Below are 22,059 nucleotides of genomic sequence, written 5' to 3'. Positions count from 1 at the left end.
TTAGTTTGTATGGTGCTGAGAAGCTCAAGAGACTCTTTAAAAATGAAATGTGACTGCTTTGGGAGTCACTTATACTGAAGCAGTATCTTTACAACCTGAAATATCTGTTAGAAACTTAGAAAGGCAAATTCAAAGAAGGGATTTGCTATGTAATAGCAAGATTTTTTGAAATCACATTTCTGTTTCTGGCAAGCTAGATTCAATATCTAGCTTGCTCTGGAGTTAAGTGTGGAAACCTCCTGGCTGAGATAGAAACAAATTCATCTTGAACTAGAAAACTAACTTAAGAAATTCCATTTCTAGTAATGCTTTTGAGACTGGAAGAGTTGCATTCTGATAGGCTCAGATATCAGCTTAATGTCCATCTTTCTCAGTAGACTGTAAACTTTTAAACTGTTTTGTATACTACTATATTTCCAGTTAAACCACAAGTACTTGACACATAATAGGTGTTCTATAAATATTTGCCAGTGGACTCTTTATTGATCACTCCTTAAAAATACAGCATTTCCACCTTTGCCAGGATCTAGTAGTTGAACCTGCTTCAAAACCTTGAGAGCCAAGTTACTTATCACTTGTCTTGGTTGGTGGGCTTCAGTCCTTAATCCACTATTTTCTTTATCAATGCCCCAAGTAGTGTGTCCAGTATTTTTAAACCTGTGTATAATGATTCATTGATTAGTTGTAAAATGAATTTAGTGAATTATGACTAACATTAAAAAAGTTGAAGAGGAGAAAAGAATAGGAAAAATCAGAATGCACTGCACATAAAAAGTACTTTTACTGTAGACACACACATGTTATACTGGATTACAATTTTTAAAATGTATTTTTTGAAATTCTGTTCTACCCTATCTTCAGAAGGTAAAAGCACTTCAGGTGTCTATTTCGTGGCAGCTCCCAGCCTACCTCTCTATAAGTGTCTTGCAATTCAGTATATTTGTATTTTATGCTACTGTGGGCTCCCCAAAGCATAACCGGAGCATAGCCTTGCTAGAGCCACCATGTGCTATCTTAATCAATGAGTGAAAGCTGAGTAGAAAGAGTCCCCCCACATAGATACAAGTATTGTGGCCATAGGGAAATCTAGAAATCACTCGTGAGCTCTAACCTGCAGGATCACCACACCCTGCACCCTCATGGCTGCATCCTGTACCACCTATTTTGATGGGCTGAGGAGGGGCCAGACACAGCGCCCACCGTCACCTAGCACTAGCCCTGCTGCCACACAGCCACTCATTTTAGCCCTGTCCTCCCCACCAAAAGTATTTCAGGCAAAGCTCCAGCTCTTGAAACTTGGCCACTTTGAAGTGGTGAGCCAGTGCCCCTGAAACTGTCACCCTACATCTGGTGGCACTTCTCCTGCTGTCAGAGCTTCGTATAGGGTTCATGTCTCTTTCCTCTGAAACCTGTAAATGTAAATTCAATTTTACATTTTTTTAGGTCTTTTTAACAGTCGGTCTCAGAAGTATCTTTGGGGTAGGGAAGGGGGTGTAGCACTGGTGGAGGGAGATATATGCCCTTGAAAATTGGATTCCTTTTTGGAAATCTGCTGACACCGGCTAATCGGCAGAGAACTAAATGATCCTACTGTTTCTACCTGCTGACGGGCTCAGCCTTGGGACAGGGCTGAAATTAGCTCTCACCACATGGCAGAGACATGACTTCCTCTTTTTTTTTTTTTTTCATACAAATAAGGGGTAATTTTGTCCCCTTCAGATAATAGAGCTTTGTAGTATAGATGGCCAGTAAACAACAGCCCCTCCTCCCCAACTTGGAAAGCATACTAGTGCTGAGCTAAGTACCTAGAGAATCAGGTAGTAGGTAATCTCCCTGATGCGTACTGGTTTGAAAACCCTTTCATAATCAGTGTTCTTTGGGAAATGCTCATAGACAAACCCATCCAAGCTCAGGAAATGTATTGCTCCAAAGTTGAGTGACCAGTGTCCCGGCAGCCCAGACCACAGAACCTCATGTGTCCTTACGTTTCTGCTGCTGCATCCTTTTTGTGAGTGAGGAGGTTTCAGGACTTGATGGTCTTTGGGAAATGAGGCTGTGTGTTTCGGTTCTGTTGGCCAGTGCTGTTACCTGTTGGAAAAGGAGGATTCCCTGCCCATTTTGTAAGCACACAGCTGGCAGGTCTGTTACAATCTCACTGCCTTCCAATCAGCCCCGCCCCGGCAGCAGGCAGGGTGGGGGCCTGTGAAACACACTGGCCAGACAGTTGTGGTGAGTTTCAAAATAAAAGCTCCCTCCTGAGCACACCATGGCACTTCCTATCCCAGAGAACCAGCATTCACTGTGCCACATCTCTGGTCTAAATGTAGGCATCTCTTTTTTTTTTTTTTTCCAGGCAAAGATTACTATGCGAACATTTAAGAGAAAAATTTTGCCCAAAGTAATTTTTTCCCTCGACTTCTATTTGGTTTCCTGCGATGTTTAGATGACTCATTCTCTTCCAAGAAATTTTAAAGAAAAGAGATGCAGGCTGTATGATAGGGCACAAAGACTGCTCTGTAAATTCTCTTTGCTCTGTAAATTCTCTTTCTCTTTTCTGCCTAGAAATCCCTTAGCTTTTTTTTTTTTCCGGTATGCGGGCCTCTCACTGTTGTGGCCTCTCCTGTTGTGGAGCACAGGCTCCGGACGCACAGGCTCAGCGGCCATGGCTCACGGGCCCAGCCACTCCGCGGCATGTGGGATCATTGCCGGACCTGGGCACGAACCCGTATCCCCTGCATCGGCAGGCGGACTCTCAACCACCGCGCCACCAGGGAAGCCCCCTTGCTGTTTGTTATAGGAAACGGAAAGGCTCCACAGTCTGAATTGTCATGGACTCGGCCTCATCAGGTCCTGTTGTTCCCAGGAATAAATGTCTTCCTTGTCTTTGGGTGGGTCCCCCTTGTAGTGTCCCAGCTCTGACAACTGCTCCACAGCAGCCACCAGCACAGAAGCCCTTTTGGGATAGCTGGGGCCACGCTTGCCCCAGAGGCACACAGTTAAGGTTTCTGAAATAGAGAACGGTGGCCTTTTATCGTCTGCGCAAGGAGAGGTACAGGCTATTTCCTGCCTCTCTCCTCGAGTCAGAATTTCTCCCAATTGCTGGGGACTTTATCATAACTGTAACCCGGCTAACAGCACGTGTGTTCCCAGCCCAGCCCGCAGCCAGAGGAGAGTAAGTCAGAATCACTTCAGCAGCCTGTTCAAATAAACAGGGATAATAGTTGAGTCGGTCCTTTTCCAACTAATCAGTACACGAAAGGAAACATCTGCCCGGGCTTAATTGCTGTTTTATTGGTTATACTTTTTCTCCCCCTCTCCTTCCCACCTCCTCTGGGGACTAGGTTATTTAAGCCATGGGTAAGCAGCAGGGTAGAGGAATGGGAGCTTTCTCCTGTAACCTCTGCCATCTAAACACCAGGAGGTGTAAGGGAGGCTGGGAGGCTGGCAGGGGGAGTTGGCCTGGAGGCAGGAGGGCAGGGTGTTTGGAAATGATACTCATGGTCACTTCCTGGCCTTGTTGCTGATCTGTGGCTGGTTGGTGAGTCATTTTGCCTCACTTCAACTCCTTGGGCCTCTGCTGCTTCAATGGAGCTCAGCTCTCCTCACAATGGGAGGGAGAGGTTGGTATGTGAGATCCTGGAAAAAGACGTTTCCTCTTACGGCTTCTTCCAGCGGTTGAGGGCATTGAATGAGAGTCATTTGGGAATAGTAAATTTAAGGCTAGCAAGATACTCCTGAAGCCATCCATTTGGTAGAGCATCTTTTTTTTTTTTTTTTAATTTTATTTATTTATTTTTGGCTGTGTTGGGTCTTCGTTTCTGTGCATGGGCTTTCTTCTAGTTGCGGCGAGCGGGGGCCACTCTTCATCGTGATGCACGGGCCTCTCACTGTCGTGGCCTCTCTTGTTGCGGAGCACAAGCTCCAGACGTGCAGGCTCAGTAGTTGTGGCTCACGGGCCTAGTTGCTCTGCAGCATGTGGGATCTTCCCAGACCAGGGCTCGAACCTGTGTCCCCTGCATTGGCAGGCAGATTCTCAACCACTGCGCCACCGGGGAAGCCCTGTAGAGCATCTTGGTCCCTAAGGAGAACGTGCTGATTATCTTGTGCTCTGTTGAGGAAGGCCAACCCCCCGTACACTGAAGTGGGGGTGTTGGAATCTAATGTGGACTCAAGAAGCCAGGCAAAGGGTGGCAAAGAATTATTGAATGGCAGAGGTTGGAAAAGACCTTAGGAACGTTTAAGCCAAAGACTTTCATTTTATGGAAGAGAAAACAGAGGTCCAGAGAGATGGACCAGGTTGTCCAAAGCTATTTTCCTGATAGTGGAGGAGCTGGAAATAGAAGAGTCTTGTAATTGCCAATTCAGGGCTCCCTCCATCCCTCTCCACACTACCAGGTGTAAAAATTCATGTCTGCTCACAACAAAGGTTACACATATGTTACATTCCATAATTACTTCCTTAATAGAAAAATGGTGAAGCATAAAGGAAGAGTGAAAATGACTGCTAAACATTTAAAAAAAAAGTTTAGGCTCACTAGAATTAAAGGACTGCAGATTAAAAGAGGATACCATATCAAATTTTCAAGACAAAAAAAAGTAAAAAACATTCTTATATGCTTCTATTGGTATTTTAAATGGGTACAGTTTTTTCCAAGGGCAATTTAATGGTATAAGTTAGCAGTCTTTGACTCAGCAGTGTTACTTCTAGGGGAAAATAATGACAGGTGTGTGCATAGATTATATACAAAGTAATTAAATACAGCATTTTTTAGTACAAAAAATAGTAAGCAAAGTAAATGTCCAAGAATATAGGAACTACATCAATATAATCTATTATAATACTATAGAAGAATAATATGTAGGGAAATATTCACAACATATGTCTAAGTGGATAAGTTACAGTGTGTATAATGCAATCCCAATTGCATAAAAATTGTAGAGAGAAAAATGTATAACAAAGTCTAGAGTGGTGATTTCTTAGCGGTAGGAATTAAGGGTTGCTTTTTCTTTTTTGAGGTTTTCTACAGTTTTCTTATTTATTACAATAAACGTATATTCCTTTTGTAATCAGAAAAAAATATTTTTAAAGTCATATATCTGAAAAAAAAAAAGCAAGATCTTAAATTATTATGTTTCTGACATGCAGGACATCTTCCTTTCTTTGCCTGGGAGCTGAGCTGTACCAGGGGGTAGGTAGTATTATACCTTCTGTTAGAAGGGCATTGTTGGTATCTGATTTTTAGTAGGAAAGAACTAGAAGGAGCTGGCGTAAGATAAAACAAAGGTTTCCCCTCTCAATGACCCAGTGATGCCAATCAGTTTTATGTCCTGCTCTCGTGGGCTTGGCATAAAACACTCAGCATCAAAGGCGTAACTCATTTCCTTCCTGCTTCCTTATTCTTCTCTATTTCTACCCTTTTCCCCATGTAGTTAGATGCCAGCCCTGGGCGGCAGCAGCGAAGAACCTGAGAGCCACCACTCCTTAAGGTTAACCTGTTGGAGGCCCCTTAACGTATATCATCAGTATCAATATTAGCAACCAGTCATGTTTGAGGTACCACTGCCCTGGGAGTTTGAGGTAGAAATAAAGCAAGTAAGAGGTATAATTTCTTCTTGCTTGGGGGCTCCTATTTAGTCAGGTACTTTGAAGTCCTTGGATGTTTATATACGCATGCCTGTCTCATCCTATTTCACATCTTACTTTCCTCCACAATTCTCAGGAAAGCCTGACTGCAAGGATTCAAGAAAGCTCTTCCCACCTAACAACTGTTGCCAAGTGGGTTGTGGCTTTCAGGCCTGCTCTTCGGGGACCAATTGAAAAATCAAAGGCTACAAGCCATTTTCCCTCCACGCGATTTCCTTTGCTAGGCTCTAGAAGGGGCACGTTTCATTTTATTAAAACTCTTTTAGTAATCTGACCATAATTTGGTCTGATCAAAGTGGTTATCTGATTTGCTGGGTTAAATAATGGGCCTTAATTGAGTCTGTGTTATTTGTAGAGCCCGTGCTGCCCTTGCCTTTGTTGCCCCCTCCTCCCTCCTTCTGTTTCCCAATTAACCTTCATTCCTCTTTCTTTGCAGAGTAAAGAAGTCGGCCAGCAGCTCCAAGATGATTTGATGAAGGTCCTGAATGAGCTCTACTCGGTAAATCAGCTGGGTTGCTTGGCTCTTTCACAAGCAGAGGGAAGCAGCATTTGGCAGCTTGTAGCCATACTCACGTCAGCAACAGAACTGAGCTGAGGTTGAGGATAGTGCATGGTCCCCGCTAGGGATGACTTCACCCATCTCTTTTTTCACACTCTTATTTTCAAACTGGAATGAGCCCAAAGACACTTTCTCAAAATAAGATCTCTCCATCTGTGCAAGCTAACTCTGGCTTCTTTGGGGGCATTATCACCAGAGACCAGCCAAGGCCTAGGTCACCAGCACAACTGACCCTCATTAACAGCAAACCAGGGACCCCCGAACCTAATGGCAAGGAGCATAGCTTGCATTGCTCCATGAATGATACTCGCCCTATTGGACAGGACCTATTGTTCAAAGTTTTGCATCAGTTCTTGGATTGATCTCCTGGTTTGAGACTAGAACGAGTGCTCTACAGGGACGCAGAGTCCTAAATGCCCTTAACATAAGGGACCAGTTCAGGCAGAGAGAGCTTTGTATTGACTCCCTGGGGCTTTATAAAGGCCACACCTCCACTAGTGAAGAGCCAGGCTTTGGGTTTGAAGAAGAAAACACAATTTGTTCTGAAGTGACTGGCACTTCAGGCCCATGATGCCTGTGGCTGATGCGCGTTTCTTCATGCACTGGGAGATGGTGGGGGCTGTTTCTCCCCCAGCTGTGTTTCCTTAATTATAATTAAAACAAACACACACACCTAGGAAATGCCTGCTGCCCTATAGGGAATATTCCTATTGTGCAGTTAAGCCTTTCAGGGCCCCCTTCTCCAGCTGGGCTGTACCAGGCCTTTGTGTCATTCTCCAGGATTGCCCCATGCTGCTGTTTTGGAGGTGAAATTGATTTCCTGTGTTTACTTGCTTATTCACTGCATTTTTTCTTTTTCTTTTTCTTTCTTTCTTTCTTTCTTTCTTTCTTTCTTTCTTTCTTTCTTTCTTTCTTTCTTTCTTTCTCTCTTTCTTTCTTTCTTTCTTTCTTTCTCTCTCTCTCTCTCTCTCTCTCTCTCTCTCTCTCTCTCTCTCTCTGTCTCTCTGTCTCTCTCTCTCCCTCCCTCCCTCTCTCTCTCTCTGTCTCTCTCTCTCTCTCTCTCCCTCCCTCCCTCCTCCCTTCCTTCCTTCCTTTCTTTCTTTTTTTAAATTTACAGGAAGACAGGCAGTGGAGACATGTATCACAGGCATTTGGGATCAGAGAATTCCGTGTTCTTGATCCAAAAGCCTAGGTGTGGCCACTTTGTCATGGCAACTGTTAAGCAAGTAAATAGGGTAGGGTGGTCATCAGCTTTGTCTCCAGTGATGCTCAGTTTGTTTGCAATTTCTACTCTGTGACTCTTCTGCTCTGAAGCCAAGTAGATAGATGGTTCCCTTTGGTTCAGTTCCCAAGTTTTCATTTCTTTCAAATGAAGTTAAGGCTGTTTAAAAATAGGAGCATGTTGACGTGAACCTTTTTCAGACTGGATGAGTTTCCTGAGCCCTCTGGTCTTTTAAATGCTTTACTTCTGTTCTTTATTTATTTTTAGAGCATCTTCTAGGCACGAAGAAGAGCTACTACTCCTTTCTCCTGGCAAATAATTCACTAAGATAGAAAATAACGCATGTAGTCATTATATGAATCCTTTTGTTTTCCCATAAGCATCTTGGGCCTCTACTGTTGCCCTTTCTGGGGACGAGTTGGGTGGGTTATCAGCAAACTGCAAACCAGTATAAATCCAGTGTGCCACGTCTGCAGTGGGATTTGAGGCAGCAGAGGAAGAGCAGCATCTAGGGATCTGTTAGCTTTCCTCTGAATTCTAGGTCTCCTAATATGCTGATTTTTTTTAAAAAAAATAAATAAGTGAAAAGGCATAATATGTGTTGGAGTGCGAAAAAACCTTGGAACTCACTGCTCTAAGGAGGGCCGAGCTGGCACCTTGGGCTATAGTCTTCAGGCCATCTGAAGTTGCCCAGGACTTCACTGGCCACCGTGAGGCCATAGTCCACGCAGAGCATAAAGTCTTCCCATTACTGTGCAAACCAAGAATTGGCTGGGCTTGGTGTCCCCTTTCATTAGGTGAATTAGTACACACTCTTAGAATCTATCCAAGGCCCAAACAAAAATTTGACATTTTCCTCTAGTAGGCAATGGGAAGAGAAAAAAGAGTAGAGAACACTGGAAAGTTCCAGAGAAGGAAGAACAGTCTGGTGCAGTGATTCTCAAGCAGGGGGATTTTTTCATGCAGGGGGACACTTGGAAATGTCTGCAGATGTTTGTAACTGTCACAGCTGGAGCAGAGGGTGCTGGAGGTCAGGGTGCAACTGAAATCTTATCATGCACAGGACAGCCCTCACAACAAAGAACTGTCTGGCTTAAAATGTCAATAGTACTAAGATTGACAAACCCTGGTCTAATGACTAGAGTCTCCTGAATTAGGCAACCCAGATTCTACCCAGTCTCCACCAGCTATATGATCTTGGGGGATGCTCCCGACCTCTGTTGAGCCCGCTCTCCACGTACTCCATGTGCTAGTGTCTCTATTTCCTTGGGAGTGGGGAGTTTGGGGGAGTCATGCTTCATGAAATATCAGACTATAGTTAAGGGTCAGATGAGTTTGCAGATTCTATAGGCCATTAGAAAGTTCAGAGAATAGAATGATGAGTTGTTTCTTCTGGAGGGTGAGATAAGTATAGGACTAGTCTGAGAAAGGCACCATGGCATTAGGGTGACTGACTATCTTGTTTTACCTGGAACTGAAGGCTTTCCTGGGACATGAGACTTTCAGTGCTCAGCCTAGGAAAGTCCTGAGTAAGCCAGGGTGATCGGTCACCCAATATAGGACAGTGGTTTCATCAAGTAGGAACTTGGGACTATTGTATGCTAGCTTTGAGGAGATACTTGCTGTATGTACTCTCTCTGTGTCTCTGCCTCTCTCAGAGGAGTTAAGAAGGGAACAGGGGAGGACTTCTTTCCTTTCTTTTTTTTTTTTTAATAAATTTATTTTATTTATTTATTTTTGGCTGCGTTGGGTCTTCGTTGCTGCATGTGGGCTTTCTCTAGTTGAGGCAAGCAGGGGCTACTCTTCGTTGCGGTGCGTGGGCTTCTCACTGAGGTGGCTTCTCTTGTTGCAGAGCATGGGATCTAGGGCACGTGGGCTTCAGTAGTTGTGGCGCACGGACTCAGTAGTTGTGGCTCGTGGGCTCTAGAGTGCAGACTCAGTAGTTGTGGCACACGGGCTTAGGTGCTCAGCGGCACGTGGGATCCTCCTGGACCAGGGCTCAAACCCGTGTCCCCTGCATTGGCAGGCACATTCTTAACCACTGCACCACCAGGGAGGCCCGGGAGGACTTCCTATAAGGAACTTTCCCCTTATTTGATCTTCAGTAAGGGCCTCTATAAGCAATAGAAGTTATTCGTGGGCATGGGATAAAGGAAATCAAGGATGTAAAGACCCACCGTATTCAGTGCTCTTCTTACCTTGTATCTGCCCTTAATGCCCACAAATACCTCTTTTTGGGAGACTGATCACCTACGGGTTGATAATTTAGGTATTTTTGAACCTTGATGATCCAAGGGGCAGGACCCAGGTGTTCCCAAATAAAGATGCCTTTGGGCGAGAGGCCCAGACTCTCACCATAAGGGGCCAGCTGCCTCTCTGTACCTTCCTTTTATCTGCCTGAAAGGCCTTTGATTTTCCTGACTCGGCACTCTGTGCCAGGGGCCGCTTGCCACAGCTGCTCCTAGAGAGCAATCCCAGTGAGCATTCTCCTCCACGTGCTTTTTACCCCCTAATGGGCTGGCTAGTTTACAGGCCATGGCATAAGTGGTTTTCATTTTCTGACTGATGAATCAGGAATGCCTTTGAAGTCAGAGCACACTGCTTCCCAAAGAACTCCAGAATTCTCTGCCTCAGTTATACTCAGAGGCTGTATCTGGAAAAGCCCAGCAAGGTCCCATAGAAAGGACTGAAGGTGGGGGCACTGAGCCACGTGGACTGGCTGAGTAGGAAGAGCCAAGGAAGCCCTAGAATTGAGAAAGAAAGAAAAGGTGTTGGGACACTGGAGCTGTTGTTGCCCCAGAGGTTTCAAGCTTCTGTCCTCCCGTGAATATATGTCCCCTTGGTTTGGTGCAGCAGCTGTCTGCAGAGCCACTTCAGACTGGAATTTAGCACCTGCTCCCCTGAAACAATGTCAGTTAATAGTCCCCCCACTCTGCCTGCCTGTTTGTCTTCAGCACTCGGCACTAAGGATACAAAGACACGTAAGAGATGTCCCTGAACTCAAGGCATTAGTTTTAATAGAAGAGACAGAAAAGCAAAGCAGTAAGTGAAATACGAGGTGATGAATCTTTCACATGTCTACACAGAAGAAGGGCATGAAGCCAGGCTCCTTGGAGAGATATTTGAATTGAGTCTTAATCGCCAAGAGCTCTTTTATTGTTCTCTAAATATTCCTTTTTTGCTGCATCCTGCTCTTGTTTCATGATGCAATGTCTTTTCATTTCTCATTGATCTCTCTGGGGATATTACTGATGGATTATTTTTGAAGTTTTCTTCTTACTGTGTACTTTCTGTTAACTCTCAATTGTTTGCTTTGGTCTTAGTCTTTCACATTAGATATTTTCCTTAAATGTTTGGTAATTTTTGCTGCCTGCTCATATTTTAAAGTGAGACATTAAAAATCTGCTTGGAAGTTCTGTGTCAACTGTGGTCTTTACTGTAGGGTGATCTGACTGGACTGTGTCCATGGGGAAGCCCTGATATCAGTATTTGTAGATCTTTTATGTCAGATGGGCAAATTCCTCAGATAAGGCTCTTCTGATCTCCTGCCTATGTCTGGGGGCTGAGTCATGAAGAGGCCTGGCCATCTCAACATTCAGTGTAGAATTTTCCTGTTTTAAGTTCAGTACCCCTATCCTCAGCTGAGCCTGGTGTCCCCAAGCCATAGAAAATAAACCTCTAGTCTTCCACCACAGAGGGGGAGGGGATGGGGTCTGGAAGTCTAACTGTTCTCAGGTGCTCAATAGTTTCTCTTGTTTTTAGCTCCACCTTCATCCCACTGCCACTGACTCCTCTCAGGGCTTCTGTGATTTACTGGTTGCTTCTTGCCTCTCCCTACTTTTGGTTTAGGATTCAGTAGGTCAGTTACTACTTGCCTCTCCCCTTTTCATCTTCTGCTTTCATTCTTTTTGTTTTTCTTAGTTTATACCTAAAAAATAATAATAGAAAAACTCTTTTCTATTATTCTAGTGTGGCTTGGGGAAGGAGCAGAGCTAAAGGCATGAATTCAATATTTAGTTTTTCAAAGTAGAGTGAATTCCTTTGTAGAACTGCAAATTTAGACTTCTGAGTTTTTCCCCTAGTTAGTTTTGCCTCACTATATATATTTCTCCAACTCCTATGTTGACTTCCCTATTTCTCCACTTGTTTTGACATCAATTACTCAGGCTTCAGCCTCAGGATACCTAGTTTTCCCTTGAGTTGAAAGACACTAGTTATACTTCTATATTTGCAAAGAGGAGAGATTCAGTGTCATTAAGTCATTTGGGCAACCACATTTATTATAAAACTACCACTGTGTATATGTTTCTTAACTGTGATGCAGAAAGGAAAACACAAAAGAAGTGGTGCTTACCCTTAGGAATTTATAGTTTCTTAGATGAGGTAGTGTTTTACTCTTTTAAAGCAAGTTCTTTAAGTTCTTTAGGGGAGTTCTTTAAAGGAGTAATATAAATTGTTGATTTTTATTACTTCATTTATTGTCCTGTTGACACTATTCCTTTGACCCCTTTTTTTTGTCTCTCATGTTCATTCATAATGTTTTATTTATTATTCATAGTTCTTTATTTATTATGCATCTTCATGGAATAAAAAATCACTTTCTTAAAATCAATTCACTTTTATAACTGTTCACTCAAACTTTTGAATCCCTTGGTCACATTCAGGTCAAAAGAGAAAAAGGAGCCTCCTATCTGCCCTTCTTCTGCCAGGATAACAGATGCGTCTTTCTTGCTTTTTAGTCAATCTGGAAAGACTGAATTACTTAGGAAGATTTTTAATGCTGTCAGTTGTTAAATATTGCTTCTCCTGTGTACAGAATATACAGAGTAGGTCTTATACTTATGGGAAATGTCAGGTTCAGAATAAGGTGAAGCTGATTTAAAACATTCTGCATCGAAAATGAGACATTATTTAAAGTCTAAAGTACTTTGATTTTGTCAGTGTCCCAGTATTCTTTACTCTTTCCTCCTCTGTGTGGAAACAGAGAGCTCCAGCAGGAAGGAGCAGGCACCTGGTGGCTGGAAGTAGTATGTTTGGGAGGAAATGAATGTAGGTTCCAGGCTTTCCAGCCTCCTCATTAGGAAAAGGGACTAGACTCCCAGACAGTTTCTTTGAAGGAAAATTTGAAAATTGCGTCCTCTCGTTTGATACTGCTTCCTTCCTGTGGCAACTCCAGTTTCATTTGATGTGGATTTTGTTCCTTCTTAGGCTCTTACCTGAAATTGTCTGCAGGTTTACCGTCTTCATGGGGTTGTTGTCTAGATCACAGGATTGCTACAAGAATGAAATAAGAAAATGTGTGTGTAGCACTTGGCACACAGCCAGGAACATACTAAGTGCTCAGTAAATGGTAGCTGCCCTTGTTCTTGCTGCTGCTGTGAGAGAGTCTGTTTGATTTGGATAAAGCTGACAGACAGATCCCTAGGATGTGAGGCCAGTAGAAAGCAGGTTTGGAGCTCTTCCTCTTCCCCATTTTATATGAAAGTCCCCAAAGTATAGGCTACTCTACAGGCTGTGCTGCCCTCTTCAGGGTCCCAAACAGCCCGGGAAGGCTTTGCTCCTGGGGTCTGAGTGGTGGTGTTTCCCATCTTAGTCTTGTGAGATGACTAACTGATGGAAATTACTTGGACAATATAAAATAGAAATGCTTATAAATGTTAATAAATAGAAGTAAATGATCAAGGGTGGAAGACGTAAAATCATTTTAATAATAAGACATGTCGGCTCAGTTCAAATACTGCTTTCCTGTGCTTTGGAGTGGTCTTTCATATAGAAAGTTTGCTGAACCAAACCGTATGAATTTTGCCCTTAAGGATATGAGGATATTGCTTCATGGGGGAGAGGTCCAGCTGAGTCTCTTAGCCTGTAAAACAGAGAATTGACCCCATTGGCTTGACCTCTAGGGGTGGGGGTGGGCGGTGTCTTACAGGTCATGAAGACATATCACATGTACAATGCCGACAGCATCAGTGCTCAGAGCAAGCTAAAGGAGGCGGAGAAGCAGGAGGAGAAGCAAATTGGAAAATCCGTAAAGCAGGAGGACCGGCAGACCCCACGCTCCCCTGACTCCACATCCAACGTCCGCATTGAGGAGAAGCATGTCCGGAGGAGCTCAGTGAAGAAGATCGAGAAGATGAAGGAGAAGGTGTGTAGGCTCTGACAACTGTAGGGGCTGGGAAGGAACATTCTGGAAGTCAGGACCTATGGGAATTTTCCAGTAAGCCCTGTGGAGAGCAGAACTAGGAAGCTCTGGGTTCCTTTAGTGCCTAATGACCTTGCTTTCTGCCCTGGAAAAAATCCTAGGTATTGGAAGAACTTGGGCATCTGTAGCAGACAAACAAGAAACAGTAGTTGCCTTTCCTAAGCCTGGGAGGGGAACCGTAGGGTTTGGCTTCAGATATCAGGTGTTCAGAGGCAGATATAGCGACACCTCCTTCAGGGTCGCGGCGTAAGGATGGAGAATGGAATTTACAGATAGAACCAAAGTGGGACACGCATCTAAAGTAGGGAGCCTCATTAACCTTTCCTGGACTGATCTACATTATACCCTTGAATCTCATTAAACAGAATTAGAACCCAATTTAAGGCATACGCGCATAGGGAGTAGCAGCACAATTGTGGTTCTCGAATGTGCCGTACTTCCATCTTTTAGAGAACGATCTCCCCTCTTTAAAAAAGAAAAAAAAAAAGTAAAATTGAACTTTTGTTTCCTTTTCAGCGCCAAGCCAAGTATACAGAGAATAAGCTGAAGGCCATTAAAGCCCGGAATGAGTACTTACTGGCTTTGGAAGCAACCAATGCATCTGTCTTCAAGTACTACATCCACGACCTGTCTGACCTTATTGATGTAAGTGCTTAAAGCCAAGGGTACAAGGGCGCCTCTTTCCTGGATTCGAAGATCTGGTCAGGAGTCCCCCAGTTCTGTTACTCAGGCATCTTAAAGCATTTTGAGAACAATTATGAAGATGGTAGCCATGATCCCTCAGGGGCTTGCCATGTACCAGGTACCAGGTAAAGCACTTCATAATTTATTTCATTCAGTCCTCACTGGAATCCTGGAAGGAAGGCATTATTACCTCCACTGTTACAGATTAAAGTTCAGAGAGTTTAGATGACTTACCCAGAGTCAGCTAATAAGTGACAGAAGGAAAATTGGTACCTAGGTCTGGTTTCTAAACCCAGGCTCACAACCACTGTGCACTTCTGTCTCCTAGGAAATATTCCCTTAGATCAGGTACTTGCCCATAGAAGTGAGTGACAAGAGCTAAAGTGTTAGAATGTCATACCTTATATTTATATAGCACTTAATATTTCTCAATATTATCTCATTTGATTGTCTTGTCACCCTTTGGGATCAATACTACTATCTCCAATTTGTAGATAAGGAATCTAGGTAGGGGTCAAAAGGGTTCCTGCCCAAAGTTAAACTGCAAATTAGAGTCCTGGTCAGGAAGGTATCCAGATGCCTCTGACATGTGACCCATACTTCTCGCTGTGGCACAAATATGATGAGAGAAGCAGGACATGAGGCTCATGTGTTTTGCATGGGGCAGGCACAAGGGATAAGGATTTTGTCTTTGGCCTTATGGCTCAGCCTCGGCCTCGTTTCTCCTGCTGCTTCTCCTCACACCTTATAGTTAAGTCTTGCAGTCAATCTCGCCTGCAAACTCCAGTCTGGCCCAGTTCTGAGCCAGCCCTGACTGCAGCTGCGTAAGTACACACCCTTCCTCACCTCTCTCTCCTGTCATCAAAGTGAGGGGCCTGGAGCCAGCCGACTCCAGGACGCATAAGCGTCCCAGGGCTTCAGGCAGACCCTGGCCAGTCTCCTCTCGAGGCCTGATATTTGCCTCTGGCTGTCAGCAAGCAGCAGCTGGGTTTTGCAAGCCTCTGGCCAGACCTCACATACTTGCCTGTCTACCTTGGTTTCTCCGTGAATGAACCTGCCACACTTCACAATGTCATGTGTGGTTCTGGTCTAAGATTCACCATTGCGTAACTAGCTGGGTGATCCGGGGCTTGTCGTGGAACTGGTTTGGAGCTCTGCTTTGTCTCCCCTCCACCCTCTGGCAAACTGAAGAATTAGGCTAGATCATTGGGTACTTAAATCTGGCCTCACATTGGAGCTGCTTGGAGAAAGTTTCTAAAATACAGATTTATGTCTCCCTTCAGCCAGGGCTTTTTGAGTCAGTAGATTTCAGCCCCTTAATGCCCCGGTTGTCATTGTCTTGCTGGGGAAGTGGAGCCCTGATCCCTGTTCAGGCCCTGCTTTGTTCTCTCTGCTTGTTGATGCCAATCTGAACACTGTCCTTCAATGGAGGTCAGGACCCTAGACAGGATCCTTTCTCCTCCTCAGGGGAACAGCTCCTCACTGTTGGGAGAGAGGCCTGTTCTCAGCATGAGGAAGAGAATCACTTCTTTCTTGTGCTCAATTTCTGCTATTTATCTCACATTCGATAAAAAAAATCAGCCTGGGCGGTCCGCCACACCTCTGCTACTGGTTTGTCCTTTTCTCTTTCTTCTGCCCCCAGGGTAGGTTTTGTTACCCTTTCACCGAAACCCTGACCTCAGGGGAAGAGAGGGGCTACTGCTAAGTCAGTCACAGAGCCTCCATCAAATTTGAGTGGGTATTTTAAAATCAGTCCAAGAAGCAAGCTATTTTGCTTCTTATTCTCATCATTTGAAAAAAAAAGAAGTTTGTTAAGAGCCCGTCTTCACAGGGTGCTGTGTGAGGTGCCATGAAAAAGCAGTCTGCCAGCCTCCGTGGTGCTCAGCCAGGGCATGGGTCTAGGTTACTATGATCAAGTCCAGGCTGGTAGCATTCCAGGCCACACGGATAGTTGCTCTTGTTTTATTTTGTTTGTTTGTTGTTTGTGTTTTTCCTGGGTGAAATTAATTACTCTTTTTTAAAAAAAGCTTACATTATTCTGCTCTACAAATGTTTGTTAAGTATTACTTGGGATGAAGCTATGTGCTCAGCAGCATCAGGGGTACAAAAAGAATAAAGTAGTTCTTACTCTAGAGGTATTCACAGACATACAGACAAATCATTTCTATGTAACTGGCTAATTGCAGCACCAGGGCTAAGCACAGGGGGCCCTAGGACAGTGTTTTTTCAAACCGTAGGTCATGATCCATTAGAGGAGTCATGAAATAATTTTTATGGGTTTGATTTATTATTTTTTTTAATGAATACACTATACTAGGATAGAATAGACTAGAACAGAATGGGAACGAAAATATCAGGGTGCATCATACTAGTAAGGTTAAGTTTTATTCGGTGAAACTATTGTGTGTGTGTGTGTGTGTGTGACAGAGAGAGAGAGAGAGAGAGAGAGAGAGAGAGAGAGACAATATAAGATGTATTTCTTACTAAGTTGGAGGTCAAAAATGTTTGAGAGCCACTGCACTAAGAACAGAGGAATGTCTTTTAGTCTCTATAAGCTCCATGAGGGCAGGAACCAAGTCTCCTCTTTATCTTCATACGTACATACATAAGTATAGGGCTTGCTGAGTAGCTGAGCACATAATCTGTTTATTGAAGGAAGAAAGGAATAGCAGGAGGAAGAAGATGATCTCCTAAGCCAAGATGTTTTTCCTTTTTATGCCTTTCAACACTGTTCTCATTGAGATCTAATTTGCACTGAACTGAAGTGTTAAGTTGCAAATTGTGGAGTATCCTATACCCTCTTAACTTACATCTCTATCAAGATGTAGAATATTTCCATCACCTCAGAAAGTTCCTCTTTTCTCTTCCCAATCAATCCCGCACCCTGAGGCAACCACTGTTCTGATTTCTTTCACTGTGAATTAGTTTTGCCTGTTGTAGAACTTCACAAAGATGGGATTTTTATATAGTATATATGTTTTTATATCTGGTTTCATTTGCCCAGCATGATGTTTTTGAGCTGCATCCATGTTATTACATGTATCAGTTAGTTTCTTGCTTTTTCTTGCTGATCTGTTGCCATTAAAATGGCCAAAAGGACGCTTTGGCCATGAGCCAACAGTTAGAGCAGGAGTGAGTGGGGAGCCCGGGTCCCGTGACATCCTGATCTCGCCAGTATCCAGAACTTGCTTTAAGATGTGGGATGAATCTCGTGCCAGTCCATTGCCATCTGTTACGGACACCATTCTGCCTCCTTCCTGGCGGTGTCGAAGCTCAGTGTGTGGTAAGGCATCGAGGATGAGTGAAAGAAGTGATTTTTGTCGATGTCAGTCCGTTGACACAAGGACTAGCCCTTGACTTCTTTTTATTATATAGTATAAATTTAATCTCAGATTTTAGGAGTCTACATGAGGCATCTTGACACACACCAGGAAAACCAAGAAGATATTCTGAAGTGACTTGAGATAGTCTAAGAACCACAGGCTCCTTGGAATGTGCTTCTCTCCCCCAGGAGCAGATGGAGGAATGAAGAACCGGGCATTGTCCTCATGGAGTGTTGTGAGTGCTGTGTGTGTGGGCAGAGAATCTGTGACACCATGTGCACCCAAGTCAGACAGGAGGGAACCCAGCTTTCTCAATAGGACATTTTATTAAGGGCAATTATTTCTTGCTTCCGTAGAAGTTTGAAATGGGTGTTTCCTTTCTAGGCCTTCTCTAGAGTCTCTGGGTGAGACTATCAGCTGGTAAAGGGTTAATGAGCTGTCAGTTGAAATCATCACACATCTGGAAGGGCTATCATTAAGTTCTTATAAAAATTTGATTTCCCCTGAGTTTTCATCAAACATTTATATAACCCAGAAATGGCCGGGGAGCCCGGCATGGCCACAGAGCTCATCAGAAGCCATGGAAAGCATACTTTGTCCCCATTGTGAGCAAAATAATGTGCTGCCTCTACTCACTGGGATTCTACCGGGAACAGGGATGAAATATTCAAATCTTGTTTACCTAAACTTGCGAGAAGTTGCTTCTTTGTTGAAGCCTCAGTTTCTGACTCTTGCCCTTTCAGATATGTGGAGAGCCAAGGCTCTGGAAAACCTATTCTGAATCTCCCTGGTTGGCTGGAGGCATAGAGGAGCCGGAGGGCACATTGTGAGTCAGACCCCCACGCGCTGACACAGAGAAGCTACAGAGCAGTTGTATAATAGAGACAGTGGACTGGCCCAAGAAAGTTCCATGTCTTCCAAAGGCCATCCAGACTGAGTAAAACAAAAGGCTTCAGTGGCCGCATCTGCCCACCTGACTTAGATCAGTATTCAGCCTAAGTAGATTATTTCCTGGGAGGCTAGAATCTGTATTCCTGGCATCAATCAATCAACTGATGTTTATTAAATGCCTACTATGAGCAAGGCCTAATGGTGAGGGATGCAAAGAAGGAACAAGACACTGGCCAAGCCCTCTTGCCTTCTGTGGGGCGATGTGAAATGGCGAGTCACAGAATGAGGGAGTGTCATTCTGTGTCACATGAGGGCTACAGAAGAATGTTGTTCTGAGTGGAGGCCAAGGTCAATATATGCCAGAGTTGCAGGGCTGGCTGGCTTCCTAGGGGCTGAGAATTTGATTTGGATCTTGAAGATTGGGTCAGTTCCCAGGTGAAAGGAGTGAGAAACATTTTAGGAGGAGAGAATGCTGGGAGCTGAAAGTGGATTTGGAGATATTGGCGATTGGTGTTTAAGTGTCTGCATGGTGCCAGATATGTTTAAATGTGTATCAGCCACACAACAACCTCTGAGGCTGGCGTTATCCCCATGTGGGGCTCAGAGAGGTTAAGTAGCTTGCTTATGGTCATACAGCTGATTTGAGGCCTATGGTTTTCTAATACTTGACCCTGAACAAAGTATACCATTGGATTAGAACAGAAGAGTCTGAAGAAGAAAATAGAGGGAGATGATGTTAGACGGTCAGACTGAAGACAGCTTACACTTTGTTCTGGCTATTGACCTTGCTTAACTTCACTGAACCTCAGCTTTCTAGTCCGGAAAATTAAAATAATACCAACCTCACTGCAGTTACTATGCAGATTAAACTGTAGAATATACATAAAGCTCTTAGCACACTGGCATATATATAGTAAGCACACTTAGTAAATGGAGGCATTTTTAAAAATTTATTTTAAATATTTATTTGCTTTTAAATTATATTTAATTTTATTTATTTTTTGGCTGCGCACGGGCTTTCTCTAGTGGTGGCAAGAGGGGGCTACTCTTCGTTGCGGTGCACGGGCTTCTCATTGCGGTGGCTTCTCTTGTTGCAGAGCATGGGCTCTAGGCGCACGGGCTTCAGTAGTTGCAGCACGTGGGCTCAGTAGTTGTGGCGCATGGGCTTAGTTGCTCTGCGACATGTGGGATCTTCCCGGCCCAGGGATCGAACCCGTGTCCCCTGCATTGGCAGGCAGATTCTTAACCACTACGCCACCAGGGAAGTCCCTGGAGGCATTTTTAAATTTCCCAACTGAGGAAGGTGGACGGTACTTTGGAAGAAAAATGAGAGCTATTATAGGTTCTTCAGCAGGGAGTAGGCATAACAAAAACCATATTTGAGGACAGTGAAGCAAACAGCAATGTAAGACGGTAAGAGTATGAATTAGGGTAGAAGGAGTGAGAATGGAGAGGAAAGGGGAGTTACCAAAAATATGTAAAGGTTACGAAGACTGCCTCCCTCTAATTCTCTTCTGCCCTGAAAAGCTCCCCCCACCCCCACGTACCTGCTCAGCCCTGTGGGCAGCATTACTTCTGTTCATCAGACTTACAGGCATGGAGTTCATCATCAGGGTCTACACAGAGCTAGTCAAGAAGGTTTACAGGTTCAAGGGAAGCTTGGCTAGACCAGCAGCATCTCCCAGAGGAGGAAGTGCCCCTGCACGTGCAGCCTCCCAATCAGCCGCTTTTGTCTAGCTTCCCTCCCAACTGAATTTAATGTCTTTCCATCCTCCGCCTCTAGTTAAGCTGTAAATGCTGTTCTTCCGCACAGCCAGGCACCTGCCAGGGCCCACTGGCACTGAATCCAGAGCCCAGCCCGACAGGCACTCTGTCACAGAGCTTCTTGTTAGATGCTGGGAGGAGGAGGCACATCACATGCTTTTTCTTCCCCAATAGTGGCTGGTCCCAATGTGATCATGAAGAGGGGGAAAGGCTGGGGGAAGAGTTAAGTTAATGCCTGCTTATGGAATGAAATGGCAATCAGGCAGATGGTCTTACTCTATCCGTAGATTCTTCTCTGATAATTCTCCTCAAGTTCTGAATCTCAAAGCTGTTTAAGCAATAGAGGGGATAAAAGATGGCCAAGGAATTTGGATCTCTGGGTCCTTTGGGAGGGATGGGGAATATTGTCATAGAGTTACAGAATGCCATTGCTGAAGAGGGCCTCAGCGATTACATTTAGTCCAAGTATTTTCAGACTTTTTCTCTAGCAGAAGACTTCTTTCTCAAACCAGGCCTTACATAGAATCCCAATATATTAAATAGAAAACAAGAGCAGAGCTGGTTTGGTTGAAGCAGGGGTAGGAGGCTCCAAGTCCTGCTAGTTGGGCTGCCCTGTTACCCCCTTCTCAAGGGCAGCCTGAGCACAGAACCATAGAGCTCTGGGCTACAGCTTGAAAACCACTGACCTGGCCAAATCTGTTCATTTTACAGTTGAGGATACGGGTTCAGGGATGTGGAGTGGCTTTGGAGTGGCTTTTCCAAGGTTGCTTGACTTCCAGTGTTTTTTTTATACTATTGCCTCTTTCATAGCACTTTTTTTTTCCCATGTTACTTCAATCAGGATCCTTTAGCTGATGTGAATTTTCCCAGTAAGGCTTATGTTTAGAAATTTGTGATCTCATAAATGCTGTCACGCAGGAGCTTTAGTACAGAAATCCTAATCTACAAGTAAGGCCTGTCCTAGAACGTTGAGAGTTTGCCGGAGGCGGGGGTTGACGACCAGTAGGGTCGGCGCCCCCACACACATTCGTTTCTTCTCTCACCTGGAGTTCTCTTGCACCACCTCTGATTTCTGAACCTGAATGCTGAAATGGCCTGGCTTGATTGGTATATGGTGACTAAATCACAGTAACCCTGAGGCAGTGGCAGGCTATATTTTTATGTTGAATTTTGCTACAGTGGTATCCCCAGATGAACCTGAAAATAGAAGAATATTCTCCTTAACTCCCAACTCTTTTATGTTTACTGAAGAGCATGATTACGTAATTTCATTTTGTCCCAATGAGTCCTCTTCATTCCACCCACCTCACAGTCCTCTAAGGAGTCCTCCATATCAAACTGGGAGTCAAGAACTGAGAAATATCACCCAGATCGTGGAGGGTCAGCCCTCTTCCGGCTGCACAGCTAGTCTTATTGACAGAATCAGATCTGCCCTGGGGACCACCCTCCCCCTCTGCCAAGCCCTGGGGCTGTCCATGGTTTGCTCACGTGCCTTCTCCGTTCCACAGCAGTGCTGTGACTTAGGCTACCACGCCAGCCTGAACCGCGCGCTACGCACCTTCCTTTCCGCTGAGTTGAATCTGGAACAGTCAAAGCACGAGGGTCTGGATGCCATCGAGAATGCTGTAGAAAACCTCGATGCCACCAGTGACAAGCAGCGCCTCATGGAGATGTACAACAATGTCTTCTGTCCACCTATGAAGTTTGAGTTCCAGCCACACATGGGGGACATGGTGAGACCCTCTTCCCACCCGCATGTACCCAAGGAGC

At 44.4% G+C, this 22,059-nt stretch overlaps 1 protein-coding gene across 1 annotated transcript in view; it reads left to right on the top strand.

The window, feature by feature from the left end:
* SRGAP2 (SLIT-ROBO Rho GTPase activating protein 2) overlaps positions 1–22,059 on the top strand; it is a 236,444-nt gene that overhangs the window by 152,954 nt on the left and 61,431 nt on the right. Inside the window, 4 exon segments of the mRNA XM_032611585.1 lie at positions 6,081–6,143; positions 13,355–13,570; positions 14,144–14,272; positions 21,798–22,022. Of these exon segments, the coding sequence (XP_032467476.1) occupies positions 6,081–6,143; positions 13,355–13,570; positions 14,144–14,272; positions 21,798–22,022 (633 nt within the window).

Source organism: Phocoena sinus, chromosome 1 (genome assembly GCF_008692025.1).
Source record: "Phocoena sinus isolate mPhoSin1 chromosome 1, mPhoSin1.pri, whole genome shotgun sequence".
In the NCBI taxonomy this organism is placed as follows: domain Eukaryota; kingdom Metazoa; phylum Chordata; class Mammalia; order Artiodactyla; family Phocoenidae; genus Phocoena; species Phocoena sinus.
This window is presented reverse-complemented; position numbering and strand designations above follow the sequence as displayed.